Source organism: Mastigoproctus giganteus, chromosome 6 (genome assembly GCF_048544385.1).
Source record: "Mastigoproctus giganteus isolate SK-2022 chromosome 6, ASM4854438v1, whole genome shotgun sequence".
Taxonomy (NCBI): Eukaryota; Metazoa; Arthropoda; class Arachnida; order Uropygi; family Thelyphonidae; genus Mastigoproctus; species Mastigoproctus giganteus.
In genome coordinates this window covers 154,129,462-154,145,833 of record NC_143580.1, presented here as the reverse complement: position 1 = coordinate 154,145,833, position 16,372 = coordinate 154,129,462, and the positions used below count along the sequence as shown (strand labels likewise).

The 16,372-nt window shown below is 36.5% G+C and overlaps 1 protein-coding gene across 8 annotated transcripts in view; it reads left to right on the top strand.

The window, feature by feature from the left end:
* Nucleotides 1–16,372, top strand: part of LOC150084664 (signal-induced proliferation-associated 1-like protein 2) — a 585,655-nt gene that overhangs the window by 203,495 nt on the left and 365,788 nt on the right. For all 8 annotated transcript variants that reach the window (XM_090376537.1, XM_090376543.1, XM_090376536.1 and 5 more), the window contains one exon: nucleotides 13,549–13,655. In XM_090376537.1, coding sequence (XP_090232663.1) covers nucleotides 13,549–13,655 — 107 coding nt within the window. The remainder of the gene's footprint in view (nucleotides 1–13,548; nucleotides 13,656–16,372) is intronic.

Here is a 16,372-nt window from a genome sequence, read left to right as displayed (position 1 = left end):
TTTCTTATTATTGAATACACCATGAATTGTCAAACTAATAGAGCAAGCTTATCTGCGAAAAGATCTAAACCTCCCAAGCACTTCCTAATTCATTTCACAAATATACGTGGTCTCAATTCTAATCTCAACAATGTCCATTTCCACTTGCAGTCTGCCAAACCCCATGTACTTTTTCTGACAGAATCTCAGTTATCGGTTGATTCAACTACTGCTCATCTCAGATGCCCAAATTATTCGCTGTATGATTGCTTTCGCCTCAAAGGTGGTACTTGTGCATATGTCCGTTCTGATATTCCCTGTCAGAGACTTGGCAATTTGGAATCTCCTCTATTTGATCTTCTCTGGCTTAAAATCTCTCTACCTCATTGTGTCAAATTCATCTGTTGTCTCTACCGTTCTCCCAACTCCGCTAATCACTTGGAGCTCTTTGACTTCCTCTCTTTGCAACTTGACTTTCTCCAGTCCAACTTTCCTAACAGTGAGGTAATTTTCCTTGGTGATTTTAATGTTCACAACTCCAGCTGGCTTCTGTTTTTCTAGTCACACCGACCCAGCAGGGCGAGATGCTGAGGCTTTTGCAATTACTAATGACCTAGCACAGATTGTTCATTTACCTACAGGAATACCAGACAATCCTAATCATACAGCCAATACGCTTGATCTTTTTCTCACAAACCCTTCTAAGTACACGGTTGAGGTCCTTTAGGCACTTCAGATCACAACTTGGTGATTATCTCTTCTCCAATGGAACCTTTATCTCATGGCTATTCCCAACCTTGTGTTGTTTGGCATTACAAGAATGCAAAATGGGATGACCCGTGAGACTTCTTTTCTTCTTTTCCTTGGTCTGATTACTGTTTCAAAACTCTGATGTCAGCATTTGCTCAGATTGTGTCAGCGAAATTATTCTTGCAGGAATGGAATCCTTTATCCCACACTCCACTTTAAAATCTCGTCATTTATCTAAACTTTGGTTTTCCAATAAATGTGCTAAGGCTGTTGAAGAGAAGAATGTTGCATATCGTAATTGGCTTGTTTCTAATTCTTCAGTTTCATTTTCCGCCTACACCAAAGCTTGCAACAATTGTAAAGCAGTTATTAATCAGTCCAAACTAGAATTTGAACAGGCTAAGAGTAGAAAACTTGCTTCTTGCCCTAATGGTAGCCGAGCATTCTGGTCTCTTGCCAAAGCTATTGGCCGCAACCTTTGCCCATCTCTGCTCCCACCTCTGTCCAAATGGTTCCATTGTCACTTCAGCCAAGGATAAAGCTGACCTGCTAGCATCCCATTTTCTTCCAACTCATGCATTAATGATCTTGGTTAAACACCTCCCACCATTCCCAACACGCTCCATTCAATGCCTCCTGTGATCTTCCGTCAAAAGGATATCAGACGGATTTTGATGAATCTTGATGCTAAGAAAGCTTCAGGTCCTAATGGTATTTCTCCACTTGTTCTCAAAACCTGTGCTGCTGAACTTACTCCTATTCTTTGCCGCCTTTTTTCACTTTCTTATTCCAAAGGTGTTTTTCCTTCCGCTTGGAAATTTGCTCATATCCAGCCAGTTCCTAAAAAGGGTGACAAATGCCTCCCATCCAATTATTGTTCCATTGCAATTACTTCTACTCTTTCTAAAGTAATGGAGAAATCAGTTAACCGCCAACACTTAGACTACCTAGAAACCTTCTGTCTGATCAACGATTGCCAGTATGGATTCCATCAGTGTCGATCCACTGGTGATATTCTGGCATATGTTAACCATTTATGGATAAATTCAATGGAAAAGTTCGGTGAAACACAAGTAGTTGTTCTTGACATCTCAAAGGCTTTTGATCGTGTTTGGCATAAAGGTCTTCTAAACAAGCTTCCATCTTATGGTTTGCCAACTGTTTTTAGTAATTGGTTATCCAGTTTTCTCTGTGATCGCTCACTGAGGGTGATGGTAGATGGCTCCCTGTCTTCTAACTTCTCCACTAATGCTAGTGTCCCCCAAGGTTCAGTTCTTTCCCCCACTCTTTTTCTCTTGTATATTAATGACCTTCTTCCATTGACTGGAAATCCTATCCATAGTTTTGCCAATGATAGCACATTGCATTCCATTTTCCATTTTGAGAAATCTTGTACTGCTCAATCAGCTTCAACTTCTCGAAAATCTGCTACCAATTCCTTAAATGCCGATCTTCAGGTAATTCTCCAGTGGGGCAAAGACAACTTAGTTGATTTCAACCCTTCTAAAACTCACGTGCCGCCACCAGCCAACATCCATTTACTGTCCAACTTCAAACTCACGGAACCAACTTTTCATCTTCCTCATTTATTGATTCAACTGCCGTTTTCTGGAACAACTTTTCTTCATACGTATGTCCTGAAAATTACAATCTACAGAAGTTCAAGTCCAATGTCAACAAATATCTTCTTTCTTCTTCTCAACCTCCAATCCAAGCATGGTACTAAGTACTATAGGTTCTAATACCTCTCGTGTTTGGGGTTCACATAAAAAAAAAAAAAAAAAAATTCTTGGCATGATCAGGCTGCAAAAAATTATACGAGATCATTCCTGTAATTGAACAACAGAAGTCTAGTCTGTAGAGGAAGTTGTTCTAGCTCGATTCTGCATGGACACAGTCAACTTACACATTCTTTTGTTGAGGGCTGATGATACTCCTGTATGCAAGCATCGAGGTAACAATTTTAACTATCATTTATTGAACGTTTGAATTTAGCATTAGCATTAGTAGAGGCATATGATGCAAGAAAGCAAGCTTATGCAGCATCTGCCAAAAAAAAAAAAAAAAAAAAAAAACCACCTTCCACTTCACCCCTCCGTTCATTCGAAATACCTGTCCAGTTGAGGTTTAAATTTATTTAGGCTATCATCTTCCACAACAAGGGATGGAAGTCTGTTCCACCAACCAACCAAATACTTGCTGGCTAAAGGCAACTTTCCGCACATCTGTCGTACATCTGTCTTTTCTCAGTTTGAATTTATGCCCTCTAAGGTGATTATTCTGAGCAAGAGGAAAAATCCCATCAGCATTGAACATGCTCAAACCATTCAAGGCTTTATACACCTCAATCAGATCACCTCCCAGGTGTCTAGTCTCCAGACACTGTAATTTGCAAAACTTAAGTCTTTCTTCATAAGAGCACCCCTTTGTTCCATTCACTAATCTTGTTGCCCTTCTCTGTACTCGTTCCAACAGCTCTAAATCCTCCTTAAAATGAGGCCTCCAGACCTGTATACAGTACTCAGGGTGTGGCCTGACCATTGCCTTATACAAGGGGATAATCGCTTCCTTATCCCTGCTAGCAAAATTCCTCTATATCATTGACAAGACACCATGAGCTACTCTTGCAGGCTGTCATCACTGCTCAGAAAACTTCAATCTGACTGCACAATTACCCCCAAGTCCTTTTCATTCTCTACCACTGTCAGTGTAGTACCACAGAGTTAATACGTTGCTCTGGGGTTGCTGTTTCCCCTATGTAGTACTTGACATTTGTCAATCTTAAACTTCATTTGCCACCTCTTACCCCATCTGCTCAACCTTTCCAGATCCTGTTGCAGCAGCATAGTGTCAGTAGTGTCCTTGACAATCCTGCCAACCTTTGTATCATCTGCAAACTTGGACATTAAGCTTGATATGTCATCATCAATATTATTTATAAATACAGAAAACAATAGTGGACCCAACACTGAACCCTGAGGGACTCCACTAATAACATTAGTCCATAATGAGCAGTGTCCATTGATTACCACTCTCTGTTTTCTCCCCCTCAAACACCCCTTTATCCATAACAGCAATTTGCGTCCAATGCCACACTGCTCCAATTTGTGCAGCAGTCTTCTATGTGCAACAGTATCAGAAGCCTTTCTAAGATCCAAGTATATAATATCAAAGTTATTCCCTGGATCCAGTTCTTTTGTGACTGCATCATAGTATCCAATCAGATTGGTTAGGCAAGACTTCCTCTTAACAAAACCATGCTGTGTCCGAGCTATAACTGAAGTCTTGTCTAGATGATCCTGCAGTGCTTCTTTAACCAGTGCCTACATTAATTTTCCTGGAACAGAAGTTAAACTCACAGGTCTATAATTACTTGTGTCAGCCTTTGATCCTCCTTTGTGAATTGGGGTCACATTTGCACATCTCCAGTCTATGGGTACCTTCCCCGAGTCCAAGGAAGCTCCCATAATTATGGCTAAGGATTTGCTTACTTCCTTTGCTGCCTCCTTTAATATAATTGGATAGATCCCATTCACCCCCAGGTGCCTTTCTTGTGTTTATGTTCAACAATTTCTCCTCTACTTTACTCTCAGTTATTCCAAGATTATCTAGCTTACTGCCAGAGTTGAATACACCTCTGGCATTCCCTCGCTGAATAACTCCTGATTGTGAATGTCACTGCAAAATATTCATTTAGTTTGTTAGCTACCTGAGCAGGATCATCAACAGTTGACCCATCGATATCAAGTGGACCAATCTGATTCATCCCCTTCCTTCTAAAGTTTACATAAGTAAAGAACTCTTTGCTGTTTTTCTTTGCATCCCTTGCCAAAGATTTCTCGTAATCTGCCTTCGCCTGCCTAACCTCCTTTGTAACTTGGTTACAGATCAACTTGTATCTATCATAGTCTTCTGTGTCACGTGTTAATTTGTAATTAACACGTGACATTTGTAATTAATTTGTAATTAATATGTATCCCATGCATTTTTCTTCTCTGCCATATGTCTCATTAGTTCATCTGACATCCACTTAGGCCTAAACCTTGAACAATATTTCTTAGTTGGTATGTAAAGCCTAGTAGCTTCCAAGATAAGTTCTTTGAATGCTTCCCATTTTGAATTTGCTGTTGGTAGCATCATCAGTTGGTCCTACTGTATAGAATTTAAATACTGTCTCAGACCATTGTAGTTGCCTTTACGAAAGCAAAAACCCTTCCCTTTACCCCTGATGGTAGTTACCTCTTTGAGTAAATCCCACTTCAGCACACTGTGATCACTGCCACCTAGTGGTTCCTTTATCTGCAGATACTTAATGCATGAAGAATCACTACTGATAATCAAATCAAGAGTATTACTCCCTCTAGTTGCCTCCCGAACATGCTGATGTAGAAAACAATCATCCAATAAATCCACAAAAGCCTTGCTAGTGTGTGAGTGACCAAACCACAAATTCCAGTCAATATCTGGGAAATTAAAATCTGATTTACTGGCCCACTCTATTTCCCTGTACAGTTTCTTATTATACTCATCAGAGTCATTAGGCCTATAGCACACTCTCCTACTCTCAATTTTGATCTCCCAATGCTTATGTGACACTAAACTGACTCGACGCTTCACTGTTCAGCGATCTCGGCTGGCTTCACTTCCTTGGATTTTGTGTGTTTCTTAACTAATAGCATAACCCCTCCTCCCTTCCTATCCTGTCTGTCCTTTCTGTAGACAGTTTACTCCTCAAATTCCAGTTCTGCATTCCTTATATCTGTGTGACACCACGTCTCTGTTATCCCAACAATATTCGCCTTTGATGCGTTGAGCAATACTTCAAATTCATCAAATTTATTTACCAAACTCCTAGCATTGGTGTACACACAAGTATACATGTACCTGTTTCTATTCTTAGCTACCCTAACACAACCCACGTGTTTACTTTTACCACAATGACTCCCAGCAGTCTCTGAAATATCGTACATCTTGTTTTTCAGCCTTCTGCTCATTCCAATAGAAGCAGTGCAAGAATCACTTTCACCTGTGCCAGTGGCTACTGTTAATCTGTTCGTCCTTGTATCCCCCTCTCCCAAGCTAGCAGTTTTCCGACCCACCTAACACTGCCTTGATAGTATCAGTAAATATTCTTGCACCCTTTCTATTTAAGTGTATCCCATCCCTGTAGAAGCAGTCTCTCCTGTTAACAAGTACAGACCAGGCTGAAAAAAAATCTCTTCCTTAAGCCTTGCACAATCTTTCCAGGGCCGAATCGATCGACAAGGCTCTCATCATATACTCCCTCCTATCTTGTCTGGGCAGAATTGCAGACACTTTCAAATGCAACCCTAATTCACGGCTTTTTTTCAACAGTGACCTGTACTTGTTAAGAAATTCTGCTGGTGTTCTACTCTTAATATCATTTGTGCCAATGTGTACAACTATATCACCTTTTTTACCTTAAAATCTTAAAAGATGATATCCACTCTACAACGTCATCAACCTTTGCCCCTGGCAGACATACCCTGGTCCTGGTCCAGCTATCCTTTTTAAAAGCTTTCAAATTTTATTGGTGAACACTGTGTTTTACTGCACTTGATTATCTGACAGCCTTATACACTCTCAGATTTCATGCACAGAAATTTTAGTGTGTAAAATTTTTAAATTTTACACACTATAAATGTACAACGATATGTATAAATGCATTTTATTATTTACCACATATACCATTATTCTTTATATGTTTTTATAGATAATTAATAACATTTTGTTTATATGTATTGGCATGCATGGCAGCCTATTTTTTCAGCTTGCCTATCACTTTGAGCTTATTTAATATTTGACTTGGCATATTATTATCTAAATTGCCTGTGTGCCATTGAAAATCAAATCAGATCAAAAAGTTGAATGTCATGTACTTTTCTTTGGTTTCCATTTGAATTTTTTTTTTTTTTTAAATGGGATATTATGTAAGCCCAAATAATTGAACTTTTTGGACGGGATAACCTATTATAGAGGTTACTTTCTGTTAAGCAAAGACTGGAGATTTTGATTTATTTTGTAATAGCTGTGCTCTATTTTTGCCAAATTAAAGAAGGCACTATAGGAAATATGTAAAACTTGTACTTCACATTATTAACCCGTAAATCAAAATAAGACAGGTCAATACGTGTATTTATTGTCTATATAAATAAAGATTTGTTTACATTTCTTTAGCTTACTCCTAAGCCTAATTACTCATACACATTACTGATAGGAATATGCCATTCAGCTAAATTTTAGTGCTAAAATAATTATTAACTCCTTTCAATATCTAAATATAAGTTTAATACTATTTCGTTCATTCATGTTTTGCGGATATAATAAAGTTGATTAATGAGTTGGATCTTGGAATCATCAATTTAGTTTGATGATTGGTTCACTTAACTGTAGTAGATTTATCAATAATATCAATAAGATATGTTTTAGAGATAGGGTGACCATATACTTTTGGAGCAAAACCGAGAGAAAACGTGTTCCAAAGAAGAAAATCTGCAACGAAACTGGGACAATGTTAGTGTGTTTACGTCTTTTTAATTATATGTACCTTCTTAAGTAAAGTAAATTATTTTTCTAATTTTCTGAGTACTTTAATAATATTTTATTTAGTATATTAATAAATAATTTAACTTTAAAAATACATTTAAAAACATGTAACAAAATAAGTATAAATGAAATAAGATAATGAATAAAATAAGATTATAAATGTAACAAAATATGTAACAAATCAAATTTATAAATTTTTTTTTAAAGATGGGATAATAAAGTTATATTAAAATCTGTTCACATATAACCCCAGGGGCTCACAATTGGTGAGTATGGGCTTGGCACACCCAGGGTCCTGAGCTGGATATCATACTTCTCTTTCTTAGTGATTCCCTTCTACTTCTCTCTCTCTCTCTCTCTCTCTTTGGGTAATTCAGAAATTTTTTTTTTTTTTTTTTTTTTTGGCTGGTGCAGCATAAGCCTCAGGCTTCCTTGCACCATATGGCTAATAATAATAATATAAATCTTGAATTTTGAACTTTTGTAAAAAAATTTATTAAAGAAAAATTTCCCACAGTTCTAGGAAATACATATGGTACATTGCAGTTATGAACATGTAATCTTTTTATCTTTATCTTCACCTTCTTTTTCCTTATTTTTATTTTTATACCATTTATATTTCTCTGACGTAGAATTTTTATTCAGTATGGTACCTTTTTTTTTAACTTCTCATAGAATTGACTGCAGTCTTCAGAAAAATTACATTTTATAATCGACAACTTTGATATAGTAGAAACATTAAATCGATTTTTTTCTAAAGACAACAATATTTTTAGTTCTGAAATTACTCTCTTTACCAGAGCCGATATTCCTGTAGACATAGAGAAAATTCTACCAAATTGCATATATTGTCAATAGAAATTAGCTTGGATTTGAAATGTGTAAAAATTTTCACAAGAATTATTTTGTTGTCTCCAATCTGGTAATTTTTCCTCCACAAACTCTTTCCAAGACAATATTCATCCAATAACCTCTCTATTTACAATTTTTAAAACTTTTCTCCACATTTAGGCTCAGAAAAATAGCAAGAAATCTCAACATTGTTCCATTTAGGCAATACAACCAAATTTACAAATACAGAAGTACCATCAGACAGTTTCTCCCACAGTTCAAGATATTCTGCATTACAATCATAGCACTGGCAAATGATGTTTTGGAAAATAGAACTCATGCTGTCTTTTTTGTTTAATTCCTCTCGTGCTTTTGTAGGAAAAAACTTTAATAACCTTCTATTTTTAAGTTTAGATTTTAATAACTACGATTCCCGGTAAACTTTGAAAGCTGAGATATTTACTTGCTCTATTTGCTCAATGCTTTGATTGAAGTTTTCAAGCTGACTTTGAACAAATATTAACCAAAATTTAGCATTTTCATCTTTAAAGAAATTTAAAATTAACATAGGGTACTTTGGTTGATTCAAAAAAAGTAATTTTTCAAACGCACAAATATTTCTAAAAATCTGTTTATCACAGGTAGCAAGGAAAGAAACATGTATTACCATGCTGAAGTAAATTTTTATACTCAACATCAGCCTCTTCACAGAAAGTTTGCAGTTCTGTTACTCCAAAAATATTTATAGATTTTTACAAATAAAGCTTCCATTTCTATTGGGAGAGTATTACAACATGTTTCTACACAATTATGAATGATATGAGCAGCGCAACCAATTTGAAGCAGGCCTCTGTTCAGGAAGTTTCTTAATTTGTTCACAACATTGTTCGTTCCACGACGCTGTACACCACCAAAGTTTGTACATTTGTATTTGTGTTATCACCACAAAAACATAACTTTATCGAAGTATCAAATTTTTCAAATGATTTTGCAATGGAATCTACAATAATATTTACATTTCACCTTTAATAGAATAAACCCTCTAGTAGTTTTACATTAACTCCATTTCTTGGATTAAAATAACGAACCATTATTGGAATCAATTTAACTGCTTTTCTGTTTGAAGCATCAGATGATATGGTAATGAAACTTACACTATTTAACTCCATTTGTAGCTCTTCCTTCACTAATGGAACCAAGACATGGACAGCAATTGCTTCACTCTTTGTATGTGCACAAGAAAATTTGGAGTTAAATATCAGTGAGATTAATTTAGATGAGCAATAACTGGATCTAAATGAAAAATTGTGCATCATGTAGTGATACATGAAAGTGCCTTCTGCAGCTGCACAAACAAGTTCATCGTTTTCGGGTTCAGTCTTCTGAAAATAACTTGTAAGCTTCAAACAAGAAATTGCAGTCTCTAGCACAGATTTGTGTTTCTTCGTTTTTATATGATCTGTTTTATCACTATGACCCCCCCCCCCACGGGATATTGAAAATTTAGCCAGACACTGTGTATAGGAAACACAATCAGGCAATATCGACTTGAGAAATGGAAATTCTGCACATAGCTATTCATAGAAAAATAGACCAATAAGACATTTATAGTTGAAATAAAAATATTTTTTAACTGGGACATATACTAATCTTGTTGGGACAACAGTTTAAAATCCAGGACTGTCCTGGCTAAACCGGGATGTGTGGTAATCCTATTTAGAGACCAAAAAGCTTGAAAAACTTTTTTAACTATGAAACTACTTCAGTGTTGGGCTGCAAAAGTCAGCCTCAGATCCTTGTGATGCACAGTCTCAGTCTCTGCTGACTATGCTTTTCATGCTGATTTCTCACTGTCACTAAGAACACATTCGAACTGTTTTTGAAAAGTTGCCTTATTTGTGGATCAATGAAAAATGCCTACCTTATCTTCTCTGTACTAAGTCTTGGGAATTTCTCTGTCTTTGAAAAGTTGCCTTGTATGTGGATCAATGGAAATGCCTACCTTATCATCTCTGTACTAAGTCTTGGGAATTTCTCTTGCAAGTATATGAATGCAGGACCATTCACTTCCAACGCCTTCACGAAATTTTTCATGAGCCCCAATTTGATGTGGAGTGGTGGAAGCAAAACTATTTGGATCTACCAGAGGTTTAAATGCTATGTTCTTCATTCCAGGTTATAATGATTTTTGTTGAGGCCAACTCCTCTTCTCATAGTGCATATCCTTGGCATGAGTAACCCACTTGCAGAGAAAGCAATAATATTTAGTATAACCTAATAAAACGGCAATTACCTTTAAATCACCACACATCATCCACTCATACTTGTGATAGCGTACACTTAAGAGGATGTTGTGCATGTTTGCATATGTTTTTTTTTTTTTTTTTTTTGTGAATGCTATACACAAGAGGCATTGAAGGCAGCATATTTCCATTGTGTAATAACACAGCCTTAAGGCCAACCTCAGAAGTGTCTATAAATAGTTGACATTCTTTGGGAACGTGTCTCATGTTCATTGCTGCCATTAGACCATCAACATCCTTACAAACAGCGAGTTCATCTTCTATTTGATAGAATTTATCATAGTCTTTATTTCAAGTACAAAATGTTGTCAATTTCACAGAATGATCTAGAAGATTCGGCTGTTGTAGCCTCGAGGCCAAAAGCTCTGCCTTATGTTTGAGACTCTGACATCATTAAACTCACTTTCTGTGACCTTATATGGTTCAAAAGGATAAAGGTTTGGAAAAAAATGGTGGATCCCTTGATATAGATGGTTGCTGTTCTTTGTGTATATCAAGTTGATGTTTATCAGTATCTTCATTAGTGTACAGAAAAACAGTCAGGTGGTTCAGGAATAGGTAGTACTTCACCATGAGGCACGAGATGAATTGCAGATGGTATATTTTGTTACGTGACTGTTCACTTTTCTTCATTGTCATCCCTTTTCTACTAGGAGGCACCATACAGAAGTAACAGTATGTGATGTGATTTGTTGGCTTTCTCCCTATCATGGGCACTGCGAAAGGCATAAAACGTCAATTTCGATTCACCCACCCATTGAGTTTTGATGAACAGGTATTGCAGCATTTGTGTGGACCACAGTTCTTGTTCTGGTCGCCTACTTAACACCCAAAGTACAAGAAGCAGGCCTTTTAGGCGACAACAACTTATCACATGATGCAGAGTGAGACGACAGTTACTGATCATGATATGAGTGTGATGGTACTGAAACTGCTGTGTTGTCGTGCATTTTGCCAATAGCTGTAGTTGATAATGTAAAGTAACTCGCTAATATGAAACCCCAACTGTAATTTGAAAACAAGAGCCAATGGGCAAATTTTAATGTTCAGAAGCATAAAATTAGTCAAGATTCGGTATTTTTGTTTTTGTAACATTTTACGTGTTGACCAGTGATATATCTGACAATAGCCTACATATAATGTAGCAAGAAAGTAAGTAACAAGGCTGAAATAAAATTTCATAGATCAAAATGTTAATTAACATTTTCCTCAAAATATTCCTTCCAGGATTTGAATACATTTATTACTGCAGTCATATAAATTTTGAAAAGACTTGGAACACTTTTCTGTTGTGAGTATTCAGTTCTGCTATCACATTTTTCTGAATGACCATTATTGTGGCAAATTGTGGCTTTTCAATTTCAACTTAGGAAACAAAGTCTCCTGGGGACAGGTTAAATGAATGTAGAGGCGATTGAGCACTGCAATACCTTTTTTTTTTTTTTTTTTAAAATATCTTTACATTTATTGCTGTGCAAGTGGGTGTGTTGTTATGCAAATGCCTTCAGCTGGAATGTTGCAAGCCGTACTTCAAGCAAGCCCTTGATTCTCACCAGCAGACATTTCAGTCTTTGTAGGTAGTGTTTACTATTGTCAATCCTTCTTTCTTCTTTCTGGTATGAATTCCTTGCGGAATATTCCTTTTGAATCGAAAAAATATTGTTCAACCTGGTTTTAATGTGCAGTTTCTGTAAGCAAAAAAAATTTTTTTTTTTTTTTTTTTTTTATGGTCTCTGATTGGTGATCACCATTCTGCACTCTGTCGTTTGGTATCAGGATCATACTTGAAATGCTCTGGCTCATCCCCAGTTATAATGTTTAGAAAACAAGGTTCATGATCGACTGTTTGCATAAAATCTTTGCTGGCATCTGGTAGTTTGTTTTCCCTTATCTTAAAAAGTGTAGGTTCCAAACTTGGCACAGATTTTTCTTTTACCTAAGTCTGTGGTAGTTGTATACCGTATTGATTCTTTACTTACATTTAGTTACTTGTCATGAGTGTCAATTGGCAGTCTCTTACAAGTAAATTGTGTACTTTTTCCATCAGTACCTTCTTTAATACACTTAAACCAAAAAAATGTGTTTGGAATAGTTTCATATCCCCCCCCCCCCCCACAGTGCTGATCATCAGTATATCATGTTTCAGTTGAGGTTTTTCCCAGCTTCTTCCCAACACAAAATTTTGTGTTGATGTTATGGCATTTTTGGGATTTCTGATGCCAAAGTAATAGTGTGCAAAGCATGTCATGTGACAACAGTGCAATCCCAACTGGTCATGGCTAAGGAGATTGCTTGCCACTCTTCATTGCATTTTTAGCAGCTTATCATGGAATATACTTATACAGGATATTTTTATTTTATCCCAGTCTTGTTACTTTCTTGCCATACTGCGTAGGAGTGATATTCACTAATACTAGAATAGTTTGACTATTGATGCCTGCTCAGGAATCAGCTTAATAGTTAGTAACATCAATTAAGTAATTCTTTCATGTATTTTATATATATCTTCATCTAAGAATAATGTTTTTTGTATCATTGTCTTAATTGGCTCACTTTTTCAAATGTTAAAACTGTTTAATAGATAGTAATTTTTGTTTTGCACAGTTGAGTATATGTCATCTTTCAGTACATTGCAAATACCATACCTTTAAGGCAAAGATTCCCAAACTTTTTCACAAAGTTTCCATAAATTTCATCTTCCCCTTCCAGAACAAGTACAAATAAACATATGACGTAAGTTAGCTGAGAGTATAAATTATTACGTATAATTCAATATATTTAATCTCATTGATTGAAATAAAATATGCTTCATATTTGGATTAATGGGATGATTTGTCCACATTTCTTTAATAAAAATTACTTCATAAAAACAACACATGCTTCCTCTCCATACCCCATATGTACCGTCCACACTCTGAGAAACTCTGCTTTAAGAAAAAGTAAAATAAGTAGTTGCTCACTTATAGATACATGTAATAGCTTGAGTTTAATGTTTGAAATTATTAATGTTGGAATAAAAAACTCTGGAATGAATAATTTTGCTTGCAGAAGTTTTCAGTACAATAATTTTATTTATTGAATATAGTTTCAATACATACATTTATTTTTAAATTTTAAGTGTGACCATTAGTCGTTCAAAAGAAGTGTCTGTCTTTGGACCACTGATACCAGAAGGAGCTACCTTTCCAAAGTCAAAAGGATTTGCAGACTTTCTTCTTGCCAAAGGTATTTTAGATTTTGATAATAAAAAGATTATTAATATAAAGATAATAAAGAGTCTAATCTGGAAATCATAAATTAATTTTTCAAAATTTTATTTATTTATTAATCCACAAACTGAGTGATATATGCTACAGTACATAGGCAGATACAGGTCTCAGACATCATGTTTTGACCTAACACACCAAACTTTACGGGTCATTGTTGTGGTTTAGCATCCCACATTGTGCAGATATCACTGGTATGTCTGTCACTGTTTCAAGGCCATTTGTTTGGATTGTGTGTATATTAGATGTATTGTGATTTCATAGGGTTGAAAATGGAAATATGTAATTAAATGAGATTACTGTTTGATAGCTTTGTGTATACAGAATATATAACTTTTTATATCCTTAAGGAGTGCTGCTTAGTACCGACCATTAACTACTCTACCAATCTTTACACAATCTTCAAATTTCGACTTTCACCTATCCCTTCCTCGATCTCATTTATGAAAACGAGAAATAAGAGCGGTCCAAGAACCGATCTTTGAGGGACTTCACTCCTGACGTTACACAAACTGAAGAGGCCCCAGGTGCCAAGTTTATTTGAGGTCAAGCGTTCAAAGTGCGATTATAGAATGACCGTTCTCAGCTATAAAAGTTCATTTTAAGTTACATCATTCTCTATTAGCAGTTCATTTATAATCCAGTTCTACACTCGGAAAGTCACAAGTAAGAACAAAAAGGAAATTCACCTTTCTTCTTCATTACATATATTACTTTTTTTTTTTTTTACTAACCAATTAACTTATCTAACTGCTTGGCCTCCTTGCAGCACTGCTCCTGCTTCCCCTTGGCAGGGCCAGTATCCTGGGGAAAAGTTATCCTCCAGGGCTAAAAGGAGTAACCATGAATATAAATGACTATTCACCTCTAGAGCCTTCAAACTTATGGCCAGACAAACCCAATGATGAAGACTTGAACCAACCAAAAAGGCTCCAAAGAGAAGTGCAGTGCAATGAGATGACAAAGTTTCTGGTGATACACTTTCTCTCCAGCCAGCCTGTCGGAAGGTTATCACCATTTGTTATCCAAAGATATTTGGATAACAAATGGTGAATGGAATTCAGAATACGTTAAATTCGTCCAAAGATGTCATCACTGAGTGGGACCTGATTACAGTATCTGAAGAGGAATTAGTGCAGGAACTGAGCAATCAAAAAGTAATTAGTGCAGGAACTGAGCAATCAAAAAGTAATTAGTGCAAAACGTATAATGGCCAAAAAAGATGGAAATCTTGTTCCGACTCTATCTATAATTTTAACTTCCAGCACCCCAGATTTGCCATCCTCAGTAAAAACTGGCTATTTAAACTGCTTAATTCGGCCTTACATCCCTAATCCCATTTGTTGTTTTAAATGCCAAAAATAATGACACTCCCAACAAGCATGTAGAGGTGATGCCATTTGTCCTATTTGTGGTTCCAAGGAGCATACACAAGCAGACTGGTCAGCCTCAAGTCCTGTTCGCCCCAACTGCAAATAAAGTCACCCAGCCCTTTCCAAATCTTGTGAAATGTGGAAAACAGGGAAGAAAATCCAAAAATATAAAATAGAGCACAAAGTCACATACCCTGAGGCATGCAGACAGGTTATGTTGACCATGCCCAGTTGTTCACATGCATCTCACGCTCGAAGCTTTCATTCAACAGCAGCTCAAACAGATGTATCAGTGCCTCCCAGCACATCTCTAGCTAACTGGGTTAAAAGTGTGGTATATCAAAATCTGGTAAAGACACACACATCAAACCAGTGAAGCTACCAACACTCCAATCAGCATCCCAACTGATACTCGGACCCTCCCGCAGGACAAAGAAAAATTATAAACTACTAAAGACAACACGAAACTTGAATCATCCACCAATAGTATGGAATTAGATGTACATTTAGATCATGAGGAACCCATACTAGAACTTCATGCAAACGACACTATGGATACTGGATGTCCCGCCTTCCAAAAAAAAAAATGGTGCTCAAACAAAAAACAGTCAGATGAATCATCCTCAGCTAAACCTAACTGAACCACAGCATCTTACAATGGAATTGCAGAGGCTTTTGTTGCAACATTGACGATATTCAATACCTAATTAACCGATATTCTCCAGTCGCCCTTTGTTTACAGGAAACTTACCTAACCTCACATATTTCTCCTTTAATAAAGAACTATTGCCTTTATCGAAGAGATCAAAATACATCTAATGCTGCCCATGGTGATGTGATGATCCTAGTAAATTCAAAGATCCCAACTAAACATATCCCACTTCAAACTCAATTAGAAGCTGTTGCTGTTCGTATAACTTTCCTTATCACCATAACACTTGTCTCAGTCTACTTACTGCCAAACCATACTTAGTGTTTAAAAGATCTTGAAGATTTCATCATGCAGATACCTCCACCTCTCTGTATATTAGGCGATCTTAAATTAGATAGATGGGGTTGACTCATTGGAAGCTTTCTAGAGTCCCAAAATCTCATCATGCTGAATACTGGTGCACCCACGCACATACAGCTCCCAACTGGACACACCTCAGCAATAGATCTCTCAATTTGTTCTCCAATACTGGTCCCGACCATAGAGTGGTGTGTTATAAATGATCCCATTGGCAGTGACCACTTCCAATGGGAAATAAACTCCTGCTTTACGAGCGCGTGCGCGCGCTAGGAACGAATTAACTCATAGTTG